This window comes from Lolium rigidum, unplaced genomic scaffold (genome assembly GCF_022539505.1).
Source record: "Lolium rigidum isolate FL_2022 unplaced genomic scaffold, APGP_CSIRO_Lrig_0.1 contig_33315_1, whole genome shotgun sequence".
NCBI classification, from domain to species: domain Eukaryota; kingdom Viridiplantae; phylum Streptophyta; class Magnoliopsida; order Poales; family Poaceae; genus Lolium; species Lolium rigidum.
The window spans coordinates 76,017-94,171 of record NW_025900229.1 but is presented as its reverse complement, the minus strand read 5'-3'; the positions used below and the strand labels follow the sequence as shown (position 1 = coordinate 94,171).

At 51.1% G+C, this 18,155-nt stretch overlaps 1 protein-coding gene across 1 annotated transcript; it reads left to right on the top strand.

The window, feature by feature from the left end:
* Positions 1 to 6,887: 6,887 nt before the first annotated feature.
* Positions 6,888 to 10,632, top strand: LOC124681066 (cytochrome c oxidase assembly protein COX15-like). The gene is made up of 7 exons (XM_047216037.1): positions 6,888 to 7,133; positions 7,739 to 8,055; positions 8,767 to 8,992; positions 9,068 to 9,313; positions 9,395 to 9,505; positions 9,877 to 10,008; positions 10,243 to 10,632. Exons 1-7 carry the CDS (start codon positions 6,888 to 6,890, stop codon positions 10,411 to 10,413), a joined length of 1,449 nt encoding a protein of 482 aa, XP_047071993.1. The 3' UTR covers positions 10,414 to 10,632.
* Positions 10,633 to 18,155: the final 7,523 nt, after the last annotated feature.

Genomic DNA, 18,155 nt, shown 5'->3' with positions numbered 1-18,155 from the left:
GCCACCCGGGCTTGCCGGATCTAGGCACTGTCGATGGTACACCCATGAAGTATACCCACAACAAGAAGCTCCAGGCCAAACGGGACCGTCTATGGAGGGAAAAATTCCAGAGGAACTGGCAACTTGCTCAACTAGCGAGGGAGAGAGCAAATAGGATGCACCTAGAGGAGGTGGCTAAGGAGGCTGAGCGCATAAGGGATGAAGGATCTCAAACGGAAGCTTCAAAGACGGAGGAGCGCCACCATTTCTTCGACTCGGTGGTTCAGTTGGCTCGTGACATAAGGGAGAAGAAAAAACTGGCTGAAGAATCTAAGAAGAAGAAGGCGAGGGGGGAGGGAGCCTTTGCCATGCAGTGATGTCCGTTTGGCTATGTTCTTGTGGTCGAACCTTGATGTTGTGTGAACCTTGATCTTCTCGAACCTTCATGTCGTCAAACCTTATTGTAATTCTAACCTTGATCTGAACAATTATGTCGTCTCATACCTGTTGTGTGCATTGTTGTATTGAAAACTGTTAAAATAAAGTAGAAATTTTCATGGTTTAGCACAAGTCAATGTGTGGCGCCCTTGCCATGTGCGCCACACTTCACTCTGTGGCGCCGATACCATGGACGCCACACATATCAATTTATATGTCGAAAACATCCAGGGGCTCCGAACGCTTAGTCCTTAGCCGTTTTGGCGACCCTGTTTGTGTGGCGCCGCTGGCATCGGCGCCACACAAAAAAGATCGCCAAAACGGCTAAGTACATGGGGAATTGTCTTACAGTATGTTTTGGACAATTATAAGTGGATGGGAGCGGCGCCACACGTCCTGCCACGTCAGAGTCGAGCACACATCAGTGTCGACCGCGCCACGTCGGATGAGCGAGTGGCGCTGCTGGGAGGGGTACCACATAAAAGAGTTAGATGGGTGAAATAGTTTGGCTGGAGGGTTGGAAGGTCGTCTGTGCTATAGTTTCAGAAAAAAAAGTTACTTTTGTGTAAGTCGCCGCTGCAAGAGCAGAGCAGAGCGGGGAGAGCAGCGGTCGCCCGTTGGAAACGCGGGGGCGCGAGCGGAGGCCGCGATGGGATGGAGGCGGCGTGCGGCGCGCGCGAGAATGGGCGAGCGGCTGCACGGGAATTGCGGGAGCGAGGCGCATGCGGCGGAGCGGCAGTGCGCGCGAAGGAAAAAAGAAGTTGGAGCAGACGTGCGGGATAAACGGCAGCAGCGCGCGCAGACACGCGAGCGAAAGGAAGAGCTGCAAAGCAGCAGCGCGCACATGCGAGGATGGGCAGCAGGCTTGGTCGTTCCTTGCCACGCATAAGGGCATCTCCAGCGGCGCGACGCAAAACGGACGCTGAGCGACCGTTTGTGTCCGCCGTGACCGAAAATGCGTCGTGCACCACCTCCAGCGGCGGACGCAAAGTGATCGGGCCGTCCGCAGAGACGCAAACCTGGCCCAAATATGCGCCAGGTTTGCGTCTCGGCGGACGCTGCGCGGACGCGCAAAGTGTCCGCTCGGTCCTCGCACGGGCCCGCCTGGCAGCGGCACAACTGCTTCATCTTCTGCAGCATTACTTCCGGGCGGCGCGCTGCAGTCTTCGCAGGGCCGCGTTAATGGCATGCCTCGGCTTCCGCGAGCGTGCGCAGCTAGTAGACGTTGCACTGGCAGGCCATTGAAGGTGATATGGCGTCGGAGCCTTTTAAATGGACGCTGCCAGTGTCCATTTCGACGACCAAACCATTGCCAAATCCCCCAGTATCCACCCCACCGACGCCATGGGAAAGAAATTCTGGCCGTTCCGCAAGACGAAGAACGACCAGGAGGCAAGCGGCTCGCGTTCCGGCAAGAAGGTAAGGGTCGGCCGGTACGTCCGCGTTGAGCTCGCGCGGCGGCCTATGGGAGGAAAACCGGCTCCGTGCCATGGCCGGACGCGAACTTGCCGGGAGGGGGCTGGTACCGAACTCGCGGCGCGTGCCGGTCCCCCCGTGCCGCGCGAGGGCCGAGAGCGGCGGGACGAGGTGCGCCGCCGCCGGCGGATCTTGCCGCCGGATCCGCGGGAGGATGAGGCGTACGCGGCCGAACTCCTACAACCGGATTTCATTCGGGACGTGGGAGTTCGACGCGCGCCGCCGCGCCGGCTACCTCGGCGACGTGGACTTCTTCGACCGAGAGATCGCCGAAGAAGAAGAAGAGAACGACGCCGAGGACGCGGACGACGAGGAGGACGCGGACGAGGACGTCCACATGGTCGACTACGACCACGACGACGGCGGGCCGACGTGGGATCCGGAGACCCAGCCGCCGGACCTTTCCCAGGATGAGGCCATTGCCATGGCACTGGCCAACAGCGCGCAGGACGAGCTCAACGAGCTCGCTTTGTGGGAGGGGCTCGCAATCCAGCTACGGGAGTCAGCGCTCGCGCAGGGGAGGCCGGCGACTCCTCCGGCTACGCCGACGCGTTCCAACGACCGCGCTCCGCCTGCTGCTCCGGCGTGGGATCACCGGCCACAGCCTCCCGCCCATGCGGCGGTACCTCCTCCACCGCCGGCGTACGAGCTTCCATGGCCGACGCCGGAGTTCATTAACCTCGTCGGCCGACGACGACCGCATGGGCAGCAGCAACTTTTAGCACGCCTTTATGGCTTTTTTATGTTTTTTTTTTAACGTAAATTATGGTTGCATGAATGAAAAAAAAAATTATGCGTCGCGCCGCTGGAGCCACCCCCGACGCAAACGGACGCCCGGACTATTTCGACCATTTCAGCCGACGCAAACGGACACGACACGTCCGTTTCGACGTCCGAAATGCGTCGTGCCGCTGGAGATGCCCTAAGGGCATCTCCAACGGGGCGACCCATCCCGCGCCCGCGCGTCCGGATGGGTCGATCCGGACAAAAACCCGGCCCAACGCGGGGACGCACCGCAAAAGCGGACGGCCGCGGCGTCCGGAACGACGCAAACCCGGCCCAAATCCGGGCCGGGTTTGCGTGGCCGCGGATGGCACGCGGCGTCCTCGCGTGTCCGCCCTGTCCGCGTGGCTGGCCCACTCGTCGGTGCCCCGGTCCTATTAAATGTGGACGGGGAAGGGGACCGTCCCTATCCGGTCCCCACTTTCCACTCCGGCCGCACGCGCGAGCTCGAAGCTTCCGCGCCGCCATGGCCCCGAAGCGCGAGTTCTCGCCATCCGCCAACGACCACGAGGCCGGCGGCCGGCCGGCCGGCCGCGCGGCGCCGTTCGCCATGGGGCCGCCGGCGACGCCCGGACGCGAACGGATCTACGTCACCGTAGCGGTGGCGCGGATGTTCCGGGACGCCGGCGTCCCAATGCCGTGGGGGACGTGCACCTCCCCACGGCCGGCACCCGAGCCCAGATCGGGTTCCGGTGCCGCCCATCCCGGCGTCCGGCCGCGCCCGCTACGCCGAGATCCGAGGCGCCGCGCTCAGCTGCCGGCGGACCTCCGGCAGGACCCCGCGTACGGCGACGCAAGTCCCAAGCCGGGACTTGTGGTTCGAGGTGGAGCACGATGCGCGGCGGCGCACGTGCTTCACATCCGCGACGGCGCGCGGCCTCGCGCGCGGCCGAGCACGCGTGCTAGGCGGGCGGCCGCCGCCCGGCGGCCTCTACATCGGCGAGCCCGCGCCCGGCCCCGGCCCCGGCCCGCGGCCCGCGCCGCAGCCCCGGGAGGAGGAGAACGACCCGGAGGCGCGCGGCGGCGCTCGCGGCGTCCCGCGAGCGGCGGGACCTCGACGAGGCTGGCCAAATGGCCGCTCCTCGCCGAGACGCCGCGCACCTCCGCGATGGAGGAGGCGGCCGAGAAGGCCCGGGAGGACGCCCGGGCGGACGCGTGGGCCTTCCTCCGACCGGCGCGCCGTCGGGGAGGAGGCCGCTACGCGTCGGGCGGCGCTCCGGGAGGAGGAGCGCCGGGCCGCGCGCCCGGCGGAGGAGGAGCAGCTCCGACGGGAGTCCGCGCGGAGGGCACGGCTGCGCGAGCCGGCCGAGCCCGCCGAACGCGCACTCCGCCCGGGAAAGGGCGCGGTGGGACCCCCGGCCGGAGTCCCGGTGCCCTCCGGCGTGTCGAGCCGGAGCGGCGCGTCGCCGCCGGGCGGCGTCGTCGTCATCGACGCCGACGATGACGAGTACTACTGGGGGTAGTATCGCCGGCGGCCACCGCGAGCTCGCAAACCCCGGCTAGGGTTTGCTTTTTTAGTTTAAAGCCATATATGGCTTTCTTTTGTGTAAAATTTGCCCAAAATAGGGCTAAGTTTAATGACCAACTAGTTTAAATTTATGTTTTGTTCTTTTCCTTTTTTATTTTCATTTCTGTTTTATTTTATTACCAATGCGCTGCGTCCGCGCGTTGGGCGCAGCGTGCGACCCAAACGGACACGCGGACGCGGGCCGCTGTCCGGGTGTCCGTTCGGCCACGCAAACGGCCCAAAACGGACGGCCCAGCGCGTCCGTTTGGCGCGCGGTTGGAGATGCCCTAAAGCGCGGGCGGTCGATCGAGGCATCAGCGAGCGGGGCCTGCGCGGACTGAGCGGCAGGAGCGGGGGGCTGCCTGGCCGGTATGACCGGCCACGAGCCCGGTCGTACCGGCCCGTTTCTCTGGAAATTGACTGGGCCGGTCGGTCTGACCTGCTTTGCACCCAGTTAGACCGGTCAGATTTGTTGTTTTCTCCTTTTTTTTCCTTTATTTATTTCGGCGAAAAGCGGAGCAAACTTTAAGCCTTTCTTGGGTAAAATCTGAGCAAATTTTGATCACTATCGGGAGAAAAAATATTGGAGGAAGCAAGAATGAAATACTGAGGACAATAAAATAGAAGCCAACGATAAAATATTGTGGAGACTACTAAGATGGAAGCAAAAGGTGAAATATATTGTGGAGAAAAAGATATGGCGAATAGAGGGAAATGATTTGAGCCAAAGAACCAAATAACGACTTCGATCCTCTCTTAATAGTGTGGGTTCCTATACTCAAGAATACCGAAAAGAGGAGACTACCTTGTCGCGCTTTTCCGACCTCCGTCTTCGAGCTCTTCCTCTCTCTTTTCACACCGTGACCTGACACCATAAGAAGTCGAGATAATTAACCGCGTCCTGCTTAACCTTGATGACATCGCTCATGCTTCATTCAAGCTGAAACATCCAGGTTGATTGCATGCTCTAGGTCTTGGTCAACAATAGTTTAACTCATGAGGTTTGGAGGATTGTGACACCGACTTCGAGCCAAAGCTTCTCTCTTGACATTAACTATATTGAATCCAACAAACGGACTTCAAGCAAAACCTATGGAGTATTTCTTCAAACAAAAATTCAATAAAAATATTAGTTCATAGGAATTATCATCAATTACCAAAAATAAACATAGGGACAAAGTACCCTTACAAACTTCAACAAAAATACATCGCTACACCAGAAACTAAAATTAAGCTACATCGGTACACTACAACTTCGGTACACTACAACTGAAATTAAAAAACAAAACTACACTACAACTAAAATTAAAATTAAAATACAAAACTACAATTCTACTTAAATTAAGATACACAACTACACTAGAACTGAAATTAAGATACATTGTTATTAGTAGAAAAATCTAGTGGTCATGTGTCCAGCGTGGTTATTTTCTAGTCTTGTCACCACGCTCTTTCGCTACCTTCGACTGCGCGGCTCTTTCTCTCTTCTACAATACCCCTTCCTTCTCCTCTAACTTTGCCTCCTTCTCCCCCAGTCTCTTTCCCCAGTCATCAAGCTACTCCCGTTGCTCCACACGATGATTCTGCAACCATCTCTCTCTCTGCTTTCACGTACGCCGAGCTTGCCGGTGCATCGTGATCATAGTTGGCACACATGAAGAAAATCTATGCCAAACTTATCATAGAAATCTTTCGCCTTCTTCATTTTCGCAAGATCACCGCACCAGCAATGCTCCAGTTGAATATGTTGGGCAAGCTTGCATCCTTCTTTTTCCTCGGCCTCCAGTCCTGGTACGAGCAATGCACACTTGGCATCGAATAGTTGGTTAAAAGAAATTTGATAGAAGAAAGGGAGAGAATCAGAGGTACTTCGAAACAATCAGGCGGCTCGGTTTTTTATAGACAGAAGACCAGAAAATTTGGCCGGAAAGAGTTCGGCGGGAAACGGGTGGCGTGGCAGGAAATAGGTTAGCGGGAAAAGGGCGACGGGTAATGGCTAGTGGAAGGGGAGGGAAAAAACACCCAAAAACTTGGGTATGCATAGCCCGACCGTGGGAATCGGGTGCGCGCAATCCGATAGCAGTAATCGGGATAGTCTTCCCCAACAAGAAGCAGTGGGGCGACCCTTTCACGAGTTCTGCCCAGGCTGCTATGCGCAAACACTGGCAACGTTTACCCGATAGGTTCCCCTCGGGAAACGCTACTCCGAAGCCGTATTATTTTAAAAAAGAGTATTATTCGTAGAAGTAACAAAAGCATATATCTAAAAAAATTCACAGTCTATTTCAGCCCTATCTCCGACGAACCCGACGAACCCCACCTGCATCGCACTCCCATAAACAACGCCGCGACCAGCCATGTCGTCCCCGTCTCTAGTAAGGGTAGCACGTGGTCGTCATCTTCCTCCCGATCGATGGCCTTACGGGGAAAGTTCCGGTGTGGTTTACGGGCTCTGTTAGAGATGCTCTTACTACTTTTTAGGGTACCAGAGAATGAGTGAACGTGCTGAATGTTAAACCGTCCTAGGCTAAAAAAAAACTATTGGGCCTAGTCTAGTGAGCCCATTTCTAGGAGTACACACTGCCACGTAGCCCATGACGTGACCAGCGCCTAAACCCCACAATTTTTTCCACTTCTAAAATCTCCGACGATCTCCCCTCTTCCGCCGCTTCTTCCTCGGCCAGCCCCACCGCCACCGCCCGCCATGATGGGGAGCAGGGTAGCCGCGGCGCTGCTCCGCCGGGGCAAGGACCAGGCCTCTGCCCTGGCCATCCCTCGCCTCCCGAGGGGCTCTCCGGCTCCGTCCCCCGCTCCTCCTAGGGTTGGATCGGGCACCTGTGGCGGCGCTGGCGGCCACCTCCTCCCTTCGCCTCACCGGCGGTCGACCGGCGGCTTGTTCGCCGCCTCCCGAATCGCCTCCTTCCACGCCTTCCGCTCTCTCGGTCCCAAGGTGAGCGTTTCCCCGCCTTCCCCCATTCCTCCTCTGCTTGTCTGGTTCCTCGTGGTTATGCTATCGTTTTCTAGGCGACTGAGTCGCTGAAGAAATCTGTACGGTTCGAAATTCGAGGGGAATGAGCCGGCAGTGGCCACTTAGCGAGGAGATTTCTGTTTAAACTGGCGTTAGTTTCAGGAATTGTGTTTTTGGTTCAACATTGATCATTTCATAAATCTGTAGTGGAAAAGGCTATCTGCTGCTGTAATTAAAACGTTATCTGCTGTATAAAAGCTAAATATTGCACTCGCAAGAATATCACATGCTCCTTACCTGATAGGTTGGTAGCCTCTGCCTGGGAATGTTTTTGTGCCAAAGAGAAAATGGTGTATCAGTTCTGCTGTAATTACTAACAAGATAAGTGTTTGATTGTTTTCCTTGGATATGTGGCTGTGGAGGACGTATTTTTGCACACTTTTGGCTAACCGTTCCATTTTTAGAACTTCGGAGGAGCATGATGTGTAGCTCATCACATTCATCTCTTAATCTTCAATTTGTATTGCAAAATTCTACTACTCTTCTTGAAAATAATTCCCAAATTTGATTCATTTGCTTCATTTTAGAGTTGTTTTGGCCAGTGCACACGAAAAATGTCTACTGCGTCAGCAGCACTGAATCCAACGGTGGCAAACGCAGCAGCAAATTCGGCACTAAAGCTGCTCGTTACCAAAGGCCCTGGAGCGCAGAAGGCAGTTGGGATATGGCTCTTTGGATGTGCTGCCTGGGTATTCAGCATGGTCATACTTGGTGGAGTCACTCGGCTCACACGTTCAGGGCTTTCAATGACCGAGTGGAAGTTTGCTGGGGGGCTGCCTCCTATGTCAGAAGAAGAGTGGCTACTGGAATTTGAGAAATACAAGCTCTCACCTGAATACATGAGGTAAGAATGCAATTGTTGCCTTCCGTTTACGCGTCATCTTGCCACAGTCAGCTATCGTCAAGGACTCACTGATGAAACTAAGTTTTCTGTACCATTGAGGATGCAATCCACCTAATTTTATTTTATTCAGTTTTTATGGTCCTCTTAGATGACCCTGGCTTTCAAGGAAGTCCCTATCATGTAGCATTTCTGCTACTGAACTTTCACGTCTCTTGCTATAGTCCTTAACAAACTGCATCTATTTATGAATCTGTGAATAGATGCTTACTGCTTTATGCAAAACCTAAAATTAAATACAATAGGTTCTGGGCAATGGACTAAAGTTATTTCCTTACTGGAGATGTTCCATATGGATTGTTTGATTATCATCACTTGCCCCACTATAACATTCCAGTAAGAACACCTTCTAAATTGAAAATCTTAGCACTAGCAAATTGTTATCAAGGTGTTCATAGAAGCTGTGGGATTTTTTTTTTTACTTTGCCATGCTCTCCAATCCAATTAGTCTTTATTAGAAAAGTTGATATAATTTTGGTAATTACCTGTCAAAATAAACTTGACACTTTTTTTTTTGGTGAGGAAGAAGGCAATAAGATTACTTTGGTTCTACCTGTGTTATCTTTTCTTTCTCCCACTTGTGGAGAGTCGCATCTAGTTTTCTTTTCTCACGTTTCTGCTAATGCGGCAGCAGCATTCCATTAACATATGCAGGGTGAACAAAGGAATGAACCTTGAAGATTTCAAATTTATCTACTGGATGGAGTATGCACATAGAATGTGGGGAAGAGCTTTGGGTTTTGTATTTGCTGTTCCTTTTGGGTACTTTATTGCAAAAGGCTATGTTACGCGCCAACTTGGCCTCAGGCTCTCTGCTCTTTTTGCACTTGGTGGTGGGCAAGGACTGATTGGCTGGTGGATGGTGAAAAGCGGTCTTGAGGTACTAATATGATGCCCTTGTTTTGTGCTGGTATGTTACTTGGGAGTTGACTATTCCTTCTTTTTCTCATATTAGGAACCAGCATCTGAGTATGTTGAACCAAGGGTTAGCCCGTACAGGCTGGCAGCTCATCTGACCTCTGCATTTGCTATATATTGTGGTATATTGTGGACTGCCCTATCAGTAGTGATGCCAGAACCTCCTGCTGAATCAATGAATTGGGTAAAAGGCGCAGCAAAATTAAGAAAGCTGGCAATTCCTGTCAGTGCCGTGGTAGGCATTACTGCCGTATCTGGAGCTTTTGTTGCAGGAAATGATGCAGTATGTGAACTCTTCCTTTCTGTTGCTGTCTGCTTAGCCTTCTTTTATCCTACACGTATGTGAACTATTTGTTATGACTAGGGGCGTGCATACAATACGTTTCCAAAGATGGGTGACACTTGGATTCCTGAAGATGTGTTCAGTATGGAACCTTTCATACGTAATTTCTTTGAGAATACATCTACTGTGCAGGTAACATTTTGCTCCACCCATGATAGGATTTTATAGTTTTGAAATTTATGATGTCTTAAACTTCTGTTATTAATTGGTTCGGATATTCATTTAGCTTCTTAACATTATTCGTTTTTGAAGAATTAACAACTGACCGGAATCACACACATTTCTTCAATAACCAATGACAACTGGTATATTTCAAAATATGCATCAACCAACATTGCAACAAGTTTTGTTAGTATTATTAAGTTCTTGTGACAAGTTAAGTAATGCTTGTAGTACATCTATCATGATCTCCTTTTCATTTTGCAGAGACCGGAAAACTTCTTGAAATCCGTCATTGTGATTTATCCATTTTTATGACTGAACATGCTCTTCGCATTTTGTAGCTCAATCACCGAATTCTCGCAACAACTACCTTATTGTCTGTGAGTGGCTTATGGTTGGCCGCAAGGAAAATAGACATGCATCCAGCAGTCAAGTCTCTGGTTGGGAGCACACTTGGGATGGCAGCTCTTCAGGTATAATTCACAAATCAAATCCTTTGGCTTAGTTCATGTTAAGATTATTTTGAATTATCAACGCAGTTCTTGCACATATATGTTAAAAGAATTATAGTACATAACTTAATCGGTTTCACTGATGAAGTTATTTTTATCACATGAAAGGATATGTTAAGCATAATGTTTTGATAAAAAGAAGCATTGAATTTTTTTTGCCACCCATAGTAATAGGCAGCATGATTTTTTATGTAGGTTACATTGGGGATATCTACACTTTTGATGTATGTCCCGACCTCTTTGGGCTCAGCTCATCAAGCTGGTGCGTTGACGTTACTGTCACTGATGATACTTCTCACTCACACTTTAAGAAGACCATCACCAGCTCTCTTGAAGTCACTTGCATCCGCTGTGAAATCAACATGACACGATGCCATGAAATTGCCCTCACAGTGGCTATTTGATTTTTTTGGCCTTCTAACATTCATGGGTCCCTTATTTGCAGTATCTAACTATAGTGTTTGGCAAAAGAACAAATTCTTGAGTAAGTCGTCTTCATATATTTGTTGCGGCAAATATTACAAACCTTCCCAAAGTTATCTTTTATATATTGCAGTTTTGTATGCAATATTTCATTTGGGCATGCTGGCCATGTACTCTGCTAGATGCTAGATGCTAGATGATAAGTGTCGAAGCTTAACCTATTATGTACGATAAGCTAAGAATTGCTGGTAGTCCACCTTAAGGCATATGCTTAGAATATGTGAGTTCATTATGTTTTAATCCACATTATTATCGATACAATGTCATATACTTCGCAATGTACACTCTGCCTGTACACTGTCGGTTTACATAGAAACAGTAGCACTTTTATGTTGTGATGATCCGTTGTTAGCTTGTGGCGCATGAAGGTACTGGGATGAGTATACATAGAACTCTGGACAAACAGGTCAGAAGTTTAGTGTCGGTAGAGAAGGGTGTGAAGTGAAGCAACAAAGGTGGATGTCGTGAGAACAATGGAGTTTTTGTCTTTACTTTCATAAATAAAAGGAAGTGCACTCAGGGTGGTAGTTGGTTGTGGCAAAATGCCAGGATGATATGTTGGATCTCTGTGAACCCATTGTCATCATCACCGCCAGGCGACGATCTTGTAGTGCAAGGTCTCATATGACGTCGTAGATGCTGAAGCTAGCCCACGTAAACTATCACGTATACGTGTCTGTCGAAGCCTATCTATCTGTCGGCCCACCGACGACGGTGACTGCACGAAATGTTCGTGTCCGCCGTCCCGATCCAGGGGCAACAGAATCACGATTTTTATTTGTCTGAACAAATTCTCGAGCCAGGGGCAAGGTTCGTCAGGGAACGAGGGATGGTGGAACGAAGTGGATCTTCGTTTGCAGGAGTACATTAGTTTCAGTCATTAAGATTTAAAAAAAATAAGTTAGACTATGTAAAGTTGACCAAGTCTTTAGAGTAAAAAATTTAACGGGAAGAGGCCTGAAGGCCCCAGAACCTGTATTAAACGGCGGGAAAGTTTACAAAAAAGGCCCTACAGTAACAGAAGACAGGCCCTCGATTTTTACAAAAAAGGCCTCCGGAAGAAATTGGAGAAAAGCTATATCGAGTCTACTTCTCCGCCGAAGCTCACACGAGATGTCGAGTCACGACCACCATCGAAGACACTGGGGACTATGCCACTTGGGTCGCCGACAGACATCGGCTCGCTGGCCTGGAGGAAGAGAGAACTACGGTGCCAGCCCAACACCACACAGCGGAGTGGCCTCTATTGGCCGCGAATCACGTGGGCAAACTTGGCATTCGTGGATGAACTCCGCAAGCGTGCTTAAAAGCATCTCCAGCCGCGTACCCTAAAGCGTCCTTCAAAGAAAATTTGAGGCACGCCGGATTAAAAATCGTTCCCAACCGCACGCCTCAAAGGCCCTTTTTGTCCGGCGCGGTCCAATACGGTGTCCGGCGCCCCGAGTCCGTCTCCGCTACACAGGGGACGCTCTGGCCAGGGCGGACACAACGAGAAGCGAGGCGAGGTGACGCGGGACCGACGCGTCAGCGGGTCGGACGCTCAACCGCCGCCTACGTAGCGACGGTGCAGTTGCCGGGAAGGAGAAACGTCGCATTGGCAACCACGTCGATCGACGCGCGAACCGCCGGAATGGAGCGCGAACTCCGCGAAAGAGCAACCGCCGCTCTGTTCGATATCGGCGCTCAATAAGACCCCTACGATATGCGCTTTCCGATCTACAACTGGCCGCCATTCATCGAAACCTCTCCTCTCTCACAATGAGCAACCTCTCTCAGCTTCCATCGGACATCGACAACGAGGGTAAGCCGCCAGGGTGTTGCCACTGGTGGGACAAAGCTACGACGCCTAGCAGCGGCGATGATTCCCGCCGCCGGACAACGTCGAGGAATGGGAGGTCGAGGAGGAGGAGGAGGAAGCCCGGGCGAAGGCGGAGGCGGAGGCGAAAGCGAAGGCGAAGGCAAAGGCGCAGCCAGCGAGCGCCATCGAGGATAAGGAGGATACAAGTTCCTCCGACGCGTAGAACGACACCGCCTCTTCGGAATCTAATGAAAATATATGCACATGAATGTTCAAAAGCAAGGCTATCCCCTTTGCCGTTACCGAGGATCTATCTTTGTTAAAAACCCTTGATTCGAAACCGAGGAAAGCGTGCGCTCGACTAAAACCTCCAGGAAGGAATGCAATTATTCGCTTCGTAGTCCTCGTATGAATTCGCTATCGCTCCGAATCGTGGGAGCCGTTGAGTTCGGAGATACCGTTGTTGGAGAACTTGTTTGGTTTCTTTCAAGCGTTTATAACATGTCCGGAAGATATTCAGCGTCCTTTTCTACCTTTTAAAAGGAGTGGTGATGGTACTTTGGTATTCCCTACAGGTAAGTTTGTAGGTGTCTATTTCTCTGAGGAGCTAAAATTTGCAGAAGAACATGGGTACTTGGTCGTCCCACTCCGTGGCTGGCAGTTTGATAGAATGAAATCAAGGTGACGAGCAGGAAGCGCCACCGTGAGGACGACGAGGTGGGACCATCAAAGAAGAAGTAGTTTAAATTTGTAAATGTAATTTGTATATGTTTTTTTAGAGTTTTTATATATAATTTGTTTATGTTGCACCGTTTTGAATATTAGTACAACAATATTAGTACGGAGTTACCTAACATTTCTTCAATCTATTAAAATAAAAATACAGTATTTTAAAGTTTTGGGGGCACGTTTGGGGGACGCGACTGGGGAGCGACATCCCCAAAGCGCGGCACGAAGGAAACACGTCCCCCAAACGATAAATCCGGCGCCCTTTGGGGGGGCGCTTTGGGGGACGCGGCTGGAGATGCTCTAAGGTGGGTGCTTTAGAGCATCTCCAGCCGCGTCCGCTAAATCGTCCCCCAAACAGCGTCGGATCGAGCGTTTGGGCCGGGGACGCGTTTTCTTCGTGCCGCGTTTGGGGGACGTCGCTCCTAGCCGCGTCACCCAAACGCGGCCCCCAAACTTGTTTTCACATTACAATATTCCTTTTCATTTTTCTTTTTGCATTTTCACATCAATAGAGAGGAGAATTACACAAACTAATACATAATTGGGAACATGGTCTTACACAAACTAATAGATAGTTTGGAACATGGTTTACACAAACTAATACATAGTTAAAACATTGCAAAATGAGGAAACCTAACTAGTGTTGGCCTCGCAGAATTCGTACATTCGCTGCCAAGAAAGAACACTCTCAGACACGCTCAGTCACCCAAACTGAAAAATCGAGATGGTAATGATAGCCATGTTGGTCCTATGCAGGGAGAACATACAGAAACCTCCGTGACCATTTTCACTACGAACAAAAAAACACTCGGCGTGTTCAATCGTTGTCCTCTTCGTCGTCGCCGTGGTAGTGTCGGCGGCAGGACGTGTCGTTGAACACCTTCACGCTCATCTCCTGGTCGCCTTGGTAGGACAATGTGAGGATGCAACTAGCTTTGAGGTCCCGGAAGCGTGCGAACTTCTCCCAGACGGTGTGGAGGTACATCTTGCAGCGCCCGTCGAAGAGCACGTCCACCGGCCACCGACAGAAGCCGCAGCCAGCCTCCCGCAGCTGCAGCGCGGCTGGCTAATTGCCGGCGACGAACTCGGCGAACTTGTCCAACAACCTCTAGATGTCGAGTGGGTCGCCATTGAGGACGACGATGAACTCGAACTCCTAATCCCCTTTGGAAGACGACGACAGCGCATGCGATGGCGACAATGCAGGCCTTGCTGCTCCAGCATGGCCGCGGCGGCGGCCACGGCCTCGGCCTCTACCAGCCATGGAATAGCCCTCGACTCTTGAGATGGTGACGGCTAGGGTTGGGGAGAGAGAAGCTAGGGTTTGTGTGTGAGCAACGATGCTAGAGCGCCCCTTTTATAGGCCGGAGGCAGGCGGGAGAGCGGTGGCGCTAATTAACGCTGGCACGGAGGGCTAGGCGCGACGAGACGCATCGCTGCGCCTCTGCGGAAACTGCACCATCGCTTCGCGCCAATAACTTCCATCGCGAGTTAGGCGACGGTTAGGTTAATTTTTTATGTGCCAATGATGCGTCGGGCCCGCCACTCCCCGCCAAGCTTCTCGCTGTGTCCAGCGTGCCCGGAGCGTCCCTTGTGGACCGGGAAACGGGCTCGAAGCGCCGGACACCGTATTGGACCGCGCCAGACGAAAGAATGCTTTGGAACGCCCGGTTAGGAAAAAAAAACCAGCGCGTCCCAAAAATCTTTGGAGGATCTCGCTTTGAAAGACGCAACTGAAGATGCTCTTAGCAGTTCAATAGTAATCTTCACACACGTCTTCGGCTTCCGGACACGTGAACATTGCACCAGGATGCGTAACAAAACTAGCTGTTGATTGTACAAGCGAGGGTCGGCTCGTTTTTCTGGAGGAGTGCATATTTTTCATAGAAACGGTTTTGTACCAAGCAAAAAGTTCCATGCACAAACAACTTATTTAAAGTCGTTTTGATGGCAGTTACCATCTGCCATCGGCTAAAAATCAGACGGCTCGTTACAGTATTCCTATAGACTATCATCCTGCATGTCACAAACATAGTACTCCATGGTATAGTGAGAGTGGACAAATGGAGGCTGGGCTATATGTACCTCTTTATTTTCAAAATAATCGTAAATCATATTTTTAAATTTGAATTAAATCTTAAAACAATCCTAGATGTAGCTAATGTTGGAATCTACATACAAGTAAAATCTCAATGTGAAATTCTTAGTACGTTAGGCTACACAAAAATGATAAATGTATGGATCTGAGAATAGTGAATAGTGCACATTTCAGAACTATAAAACCCGTTAGATTTTGTCACTTTTGTGTAGTCTACAATACAAAGAATTCCACATTGAGATTTCGCACGTTTGTAGATTTCATCATTGTCTACATCCAAGAATTTTTTTAAGTTTTTTTTGAAACTTAAAACTATGATTCCGGATTTATGAAAATAAAAGGTTACATGTAGTGTAGGGATTCGTAGCATAGAAAAAAAAAATTCCTACCGCGAGGGGATGAACGAGATTAACCCTTGAAGATTTCTAAAGCCTACAAGAGGAGGCTCTCGTTGCTGCGGTAGACGTTCACTTGCCGCTTTCAAAAGCGCGTAGAAGATCTTGACGGTGCCACAATCGGGCAGCACCTCCGTACTCGGTCACACGTTCGGTGTTGATGAAGACGACGTCCTTCTCCCCGTTCCAGCGGGCAGCGGAAGTAGTAGCTCCTCCTTGAATCCGGCAGCACGAGGGCGTGGTGGCGGTGGCGATGGAGAACTCCGGCGGAGCTTCGCTAAGCGTTGCGGGAGAGGTGGAGGAGTGGGGCTGGCTAGGGTTTGGGAGAGGGGGTGGCCGGCCTCCTTGGGGTGCGGCCAAGGTGGTGGTGTTGTGGTGGCCGGCCCCCTCCCCTTGGCCCCTCATTATATAGGTGGAACCCCCAAGTGTTGGACTACAAGTCTTCGAATAAGACCCCAACCAAAACCTTCCATGTTGTAGGGAAACCTACCCAAGGTGGGACTCCCACCTCAAGTGGGATTCCCACCCTTCCATGTGGGGGGTGGCCGGCCCCCTTGGTGGAGTCCACCTTGGACTCCCCCCTCTAGGGTTGGCCGGCCATGGGTGGTGGAGTCCCTTCGGGACTCCGCCTTCCAAAGTGATTTCTTCCGGACTTTTCTAGAACCTTCTAGAACCTTCCATAAATGCACCGGATCATTTTCAAACTTATAAAATGACTTCCTATATATGAATCTTATTCTCCGGACCATTCCGGAACTCCTCGTGATGTTCGGGATCCCATCCAAGACTTCGAACAATACTTCGAACTCCATTCCATATTCAAGTTCTACTATTACAACATCAAACCTTAAGTGTGTCACCCTACGGTTCGCGAACTATGTAGACATGGTTGAGAACTCTCTCCGACCAATAACCAATAGCGGGATCTGGAGATCCATAATGGCTCCCACATATTCAACGATGTCTTAGTGATCGAATGAACCATTCACATACGATACCAATTCCCTTTGTCACGCGATATTTTACTTGTCCGAGGTTTGATCATCGGTATCTCTCTATACTTTGTTCAACCTCGTCTCCTGACAAGTACTTTTTACTCGTAGCGTGGTATGTGGTCTCTTATGAACTATTCATATGCTTGCAAGCTATTTAGACGACATTCCACCGAGAGGGCCCAGAGTATATCTATCCGTCATCGGGATGGACAAATCCCACTGTTGATCCTGTTATCACCAGAATTTGACCGGATCAGAGGTGGGCCGCGATTAAGATGGGCTTGAAGAATATACATGGAAGAAATACATGAATCGGCCTTATATGCAAAGTTTGGGCTAGTTTGCCCGTGTATCTGTAATATAGTAGGATACGTGTCGGTTAGATAGAGTTTGGCTCGTGCACGGTTGGGATTATTCCCACGATAGAAAGTCTACGGACTATAAATATGTATCTAGGGTTTCTGAAATAAACAACAATCACGTTCACCACAAACCAATCTAGGCGCATCGCCAACTCCCTTGTCTCGAGGGTTTCTTCCGGGTAAGCATCATGCTGCCTAGATCGCATCTTGCGATCTAGGCAGTACACGTTTATTCGTTGTTCATGCGTTGCTCGTGCTGAAGCCTTGTTGATGGCGAGCAACGTAGTTATCCTAGATGTGTTAGGGTTAGCATTGTTTCATCATATCATATGCTTTCGTCCGTGCAACCCTTAGACGTCTAGCCGCCCTTACACCTATCTTAGGTGTAAGGGAGGCACCTCGCTTGATCATTATTTAGTAGATCCGATCCGTTATGATTGCTCCTTGTTCTTCAAGGATTAGTTTAATATCTGCATAGTTAGGCCTTACAAACGGGTTGAAGGATCCAGGTGGCACGTAGGGTGTAGTTTGCTAGCCCTAGACAGGATGTTCCGGGGATCAACTTCATGTTGGTTTTTAGGCCTTGTCTAGGGTCGGTTTATGATCACCGTGCGTGGCCGCCGAGCTCGGTCACGCGTAGGATGTTCCGATTATGTGGTGAAAACCCTAAATCGTAGTAGGTCGTTTTAGCTTTATTTTGATCAAGCGGGACCACCATGTGATCGTACACCTCGTACGAATCATGGGTGGATCGGCTCCTTGAGCCGATTCACGGGACAACCCGAGAGCCGATCGAGGCTCGTATTTAATGTTTACGTGTATGCCATGCAGGAAACTAGGCGAGGCAAATCCATCACCTTCCCGGCCGGGTATAGGTCGGGTGGCACGCCCTTGCACCAGCATCGGACGTGCGTGCCGGAGTCTTTGCGGGCCGTCGCTCGAGGGACCGGGGCCAGCCGCAGCCCCGGGAGCCTCCCGGCTCTCTCGTGTTGCTCGTCGCCGCTCGCCGGTGGGTTTCTGACCGCAACACATTCTGGCACGCCCGGTGGGACAGTCTTCGACATCAACCGCATCGCCATCTACATCCGAGATGGCGGAAGGCACTCCAGTCACGTACGAGGATCTCACTGAGGAGCTCAAGAAGAAGTATGATGAGGTCAAAGCGATCCTCGAAGCCGACCTCATCGGCTCTTTCCAGAGAACCCGCTCACACGGCATCAGGTGGAAAGGGTTCTCACCTGAAGGCGC

Coding starts and splice junctions, on each gene's coding strand:
- LOC124681066 (XM_047216037.1), top strand. CDS start 6,888: ATGATGGGGAGCAGGGTAGCCGCGGCGCTGCTCCGCCGGGGCAAGGAC. Junction 9,314..9,394: donor TTGTTGCAGGAAATGATGCA/GTATGTGAACTC, acceptor TGTTATGACTAG/GGGCGTGCATACAATACGTT. Junction 10,009..10,242: donor TTGGGATGGCAGCTCTTCAG/GTATAATTCACA, acceptor TTTTTTATGTAG/GTTACATTGGGGATATCTAC.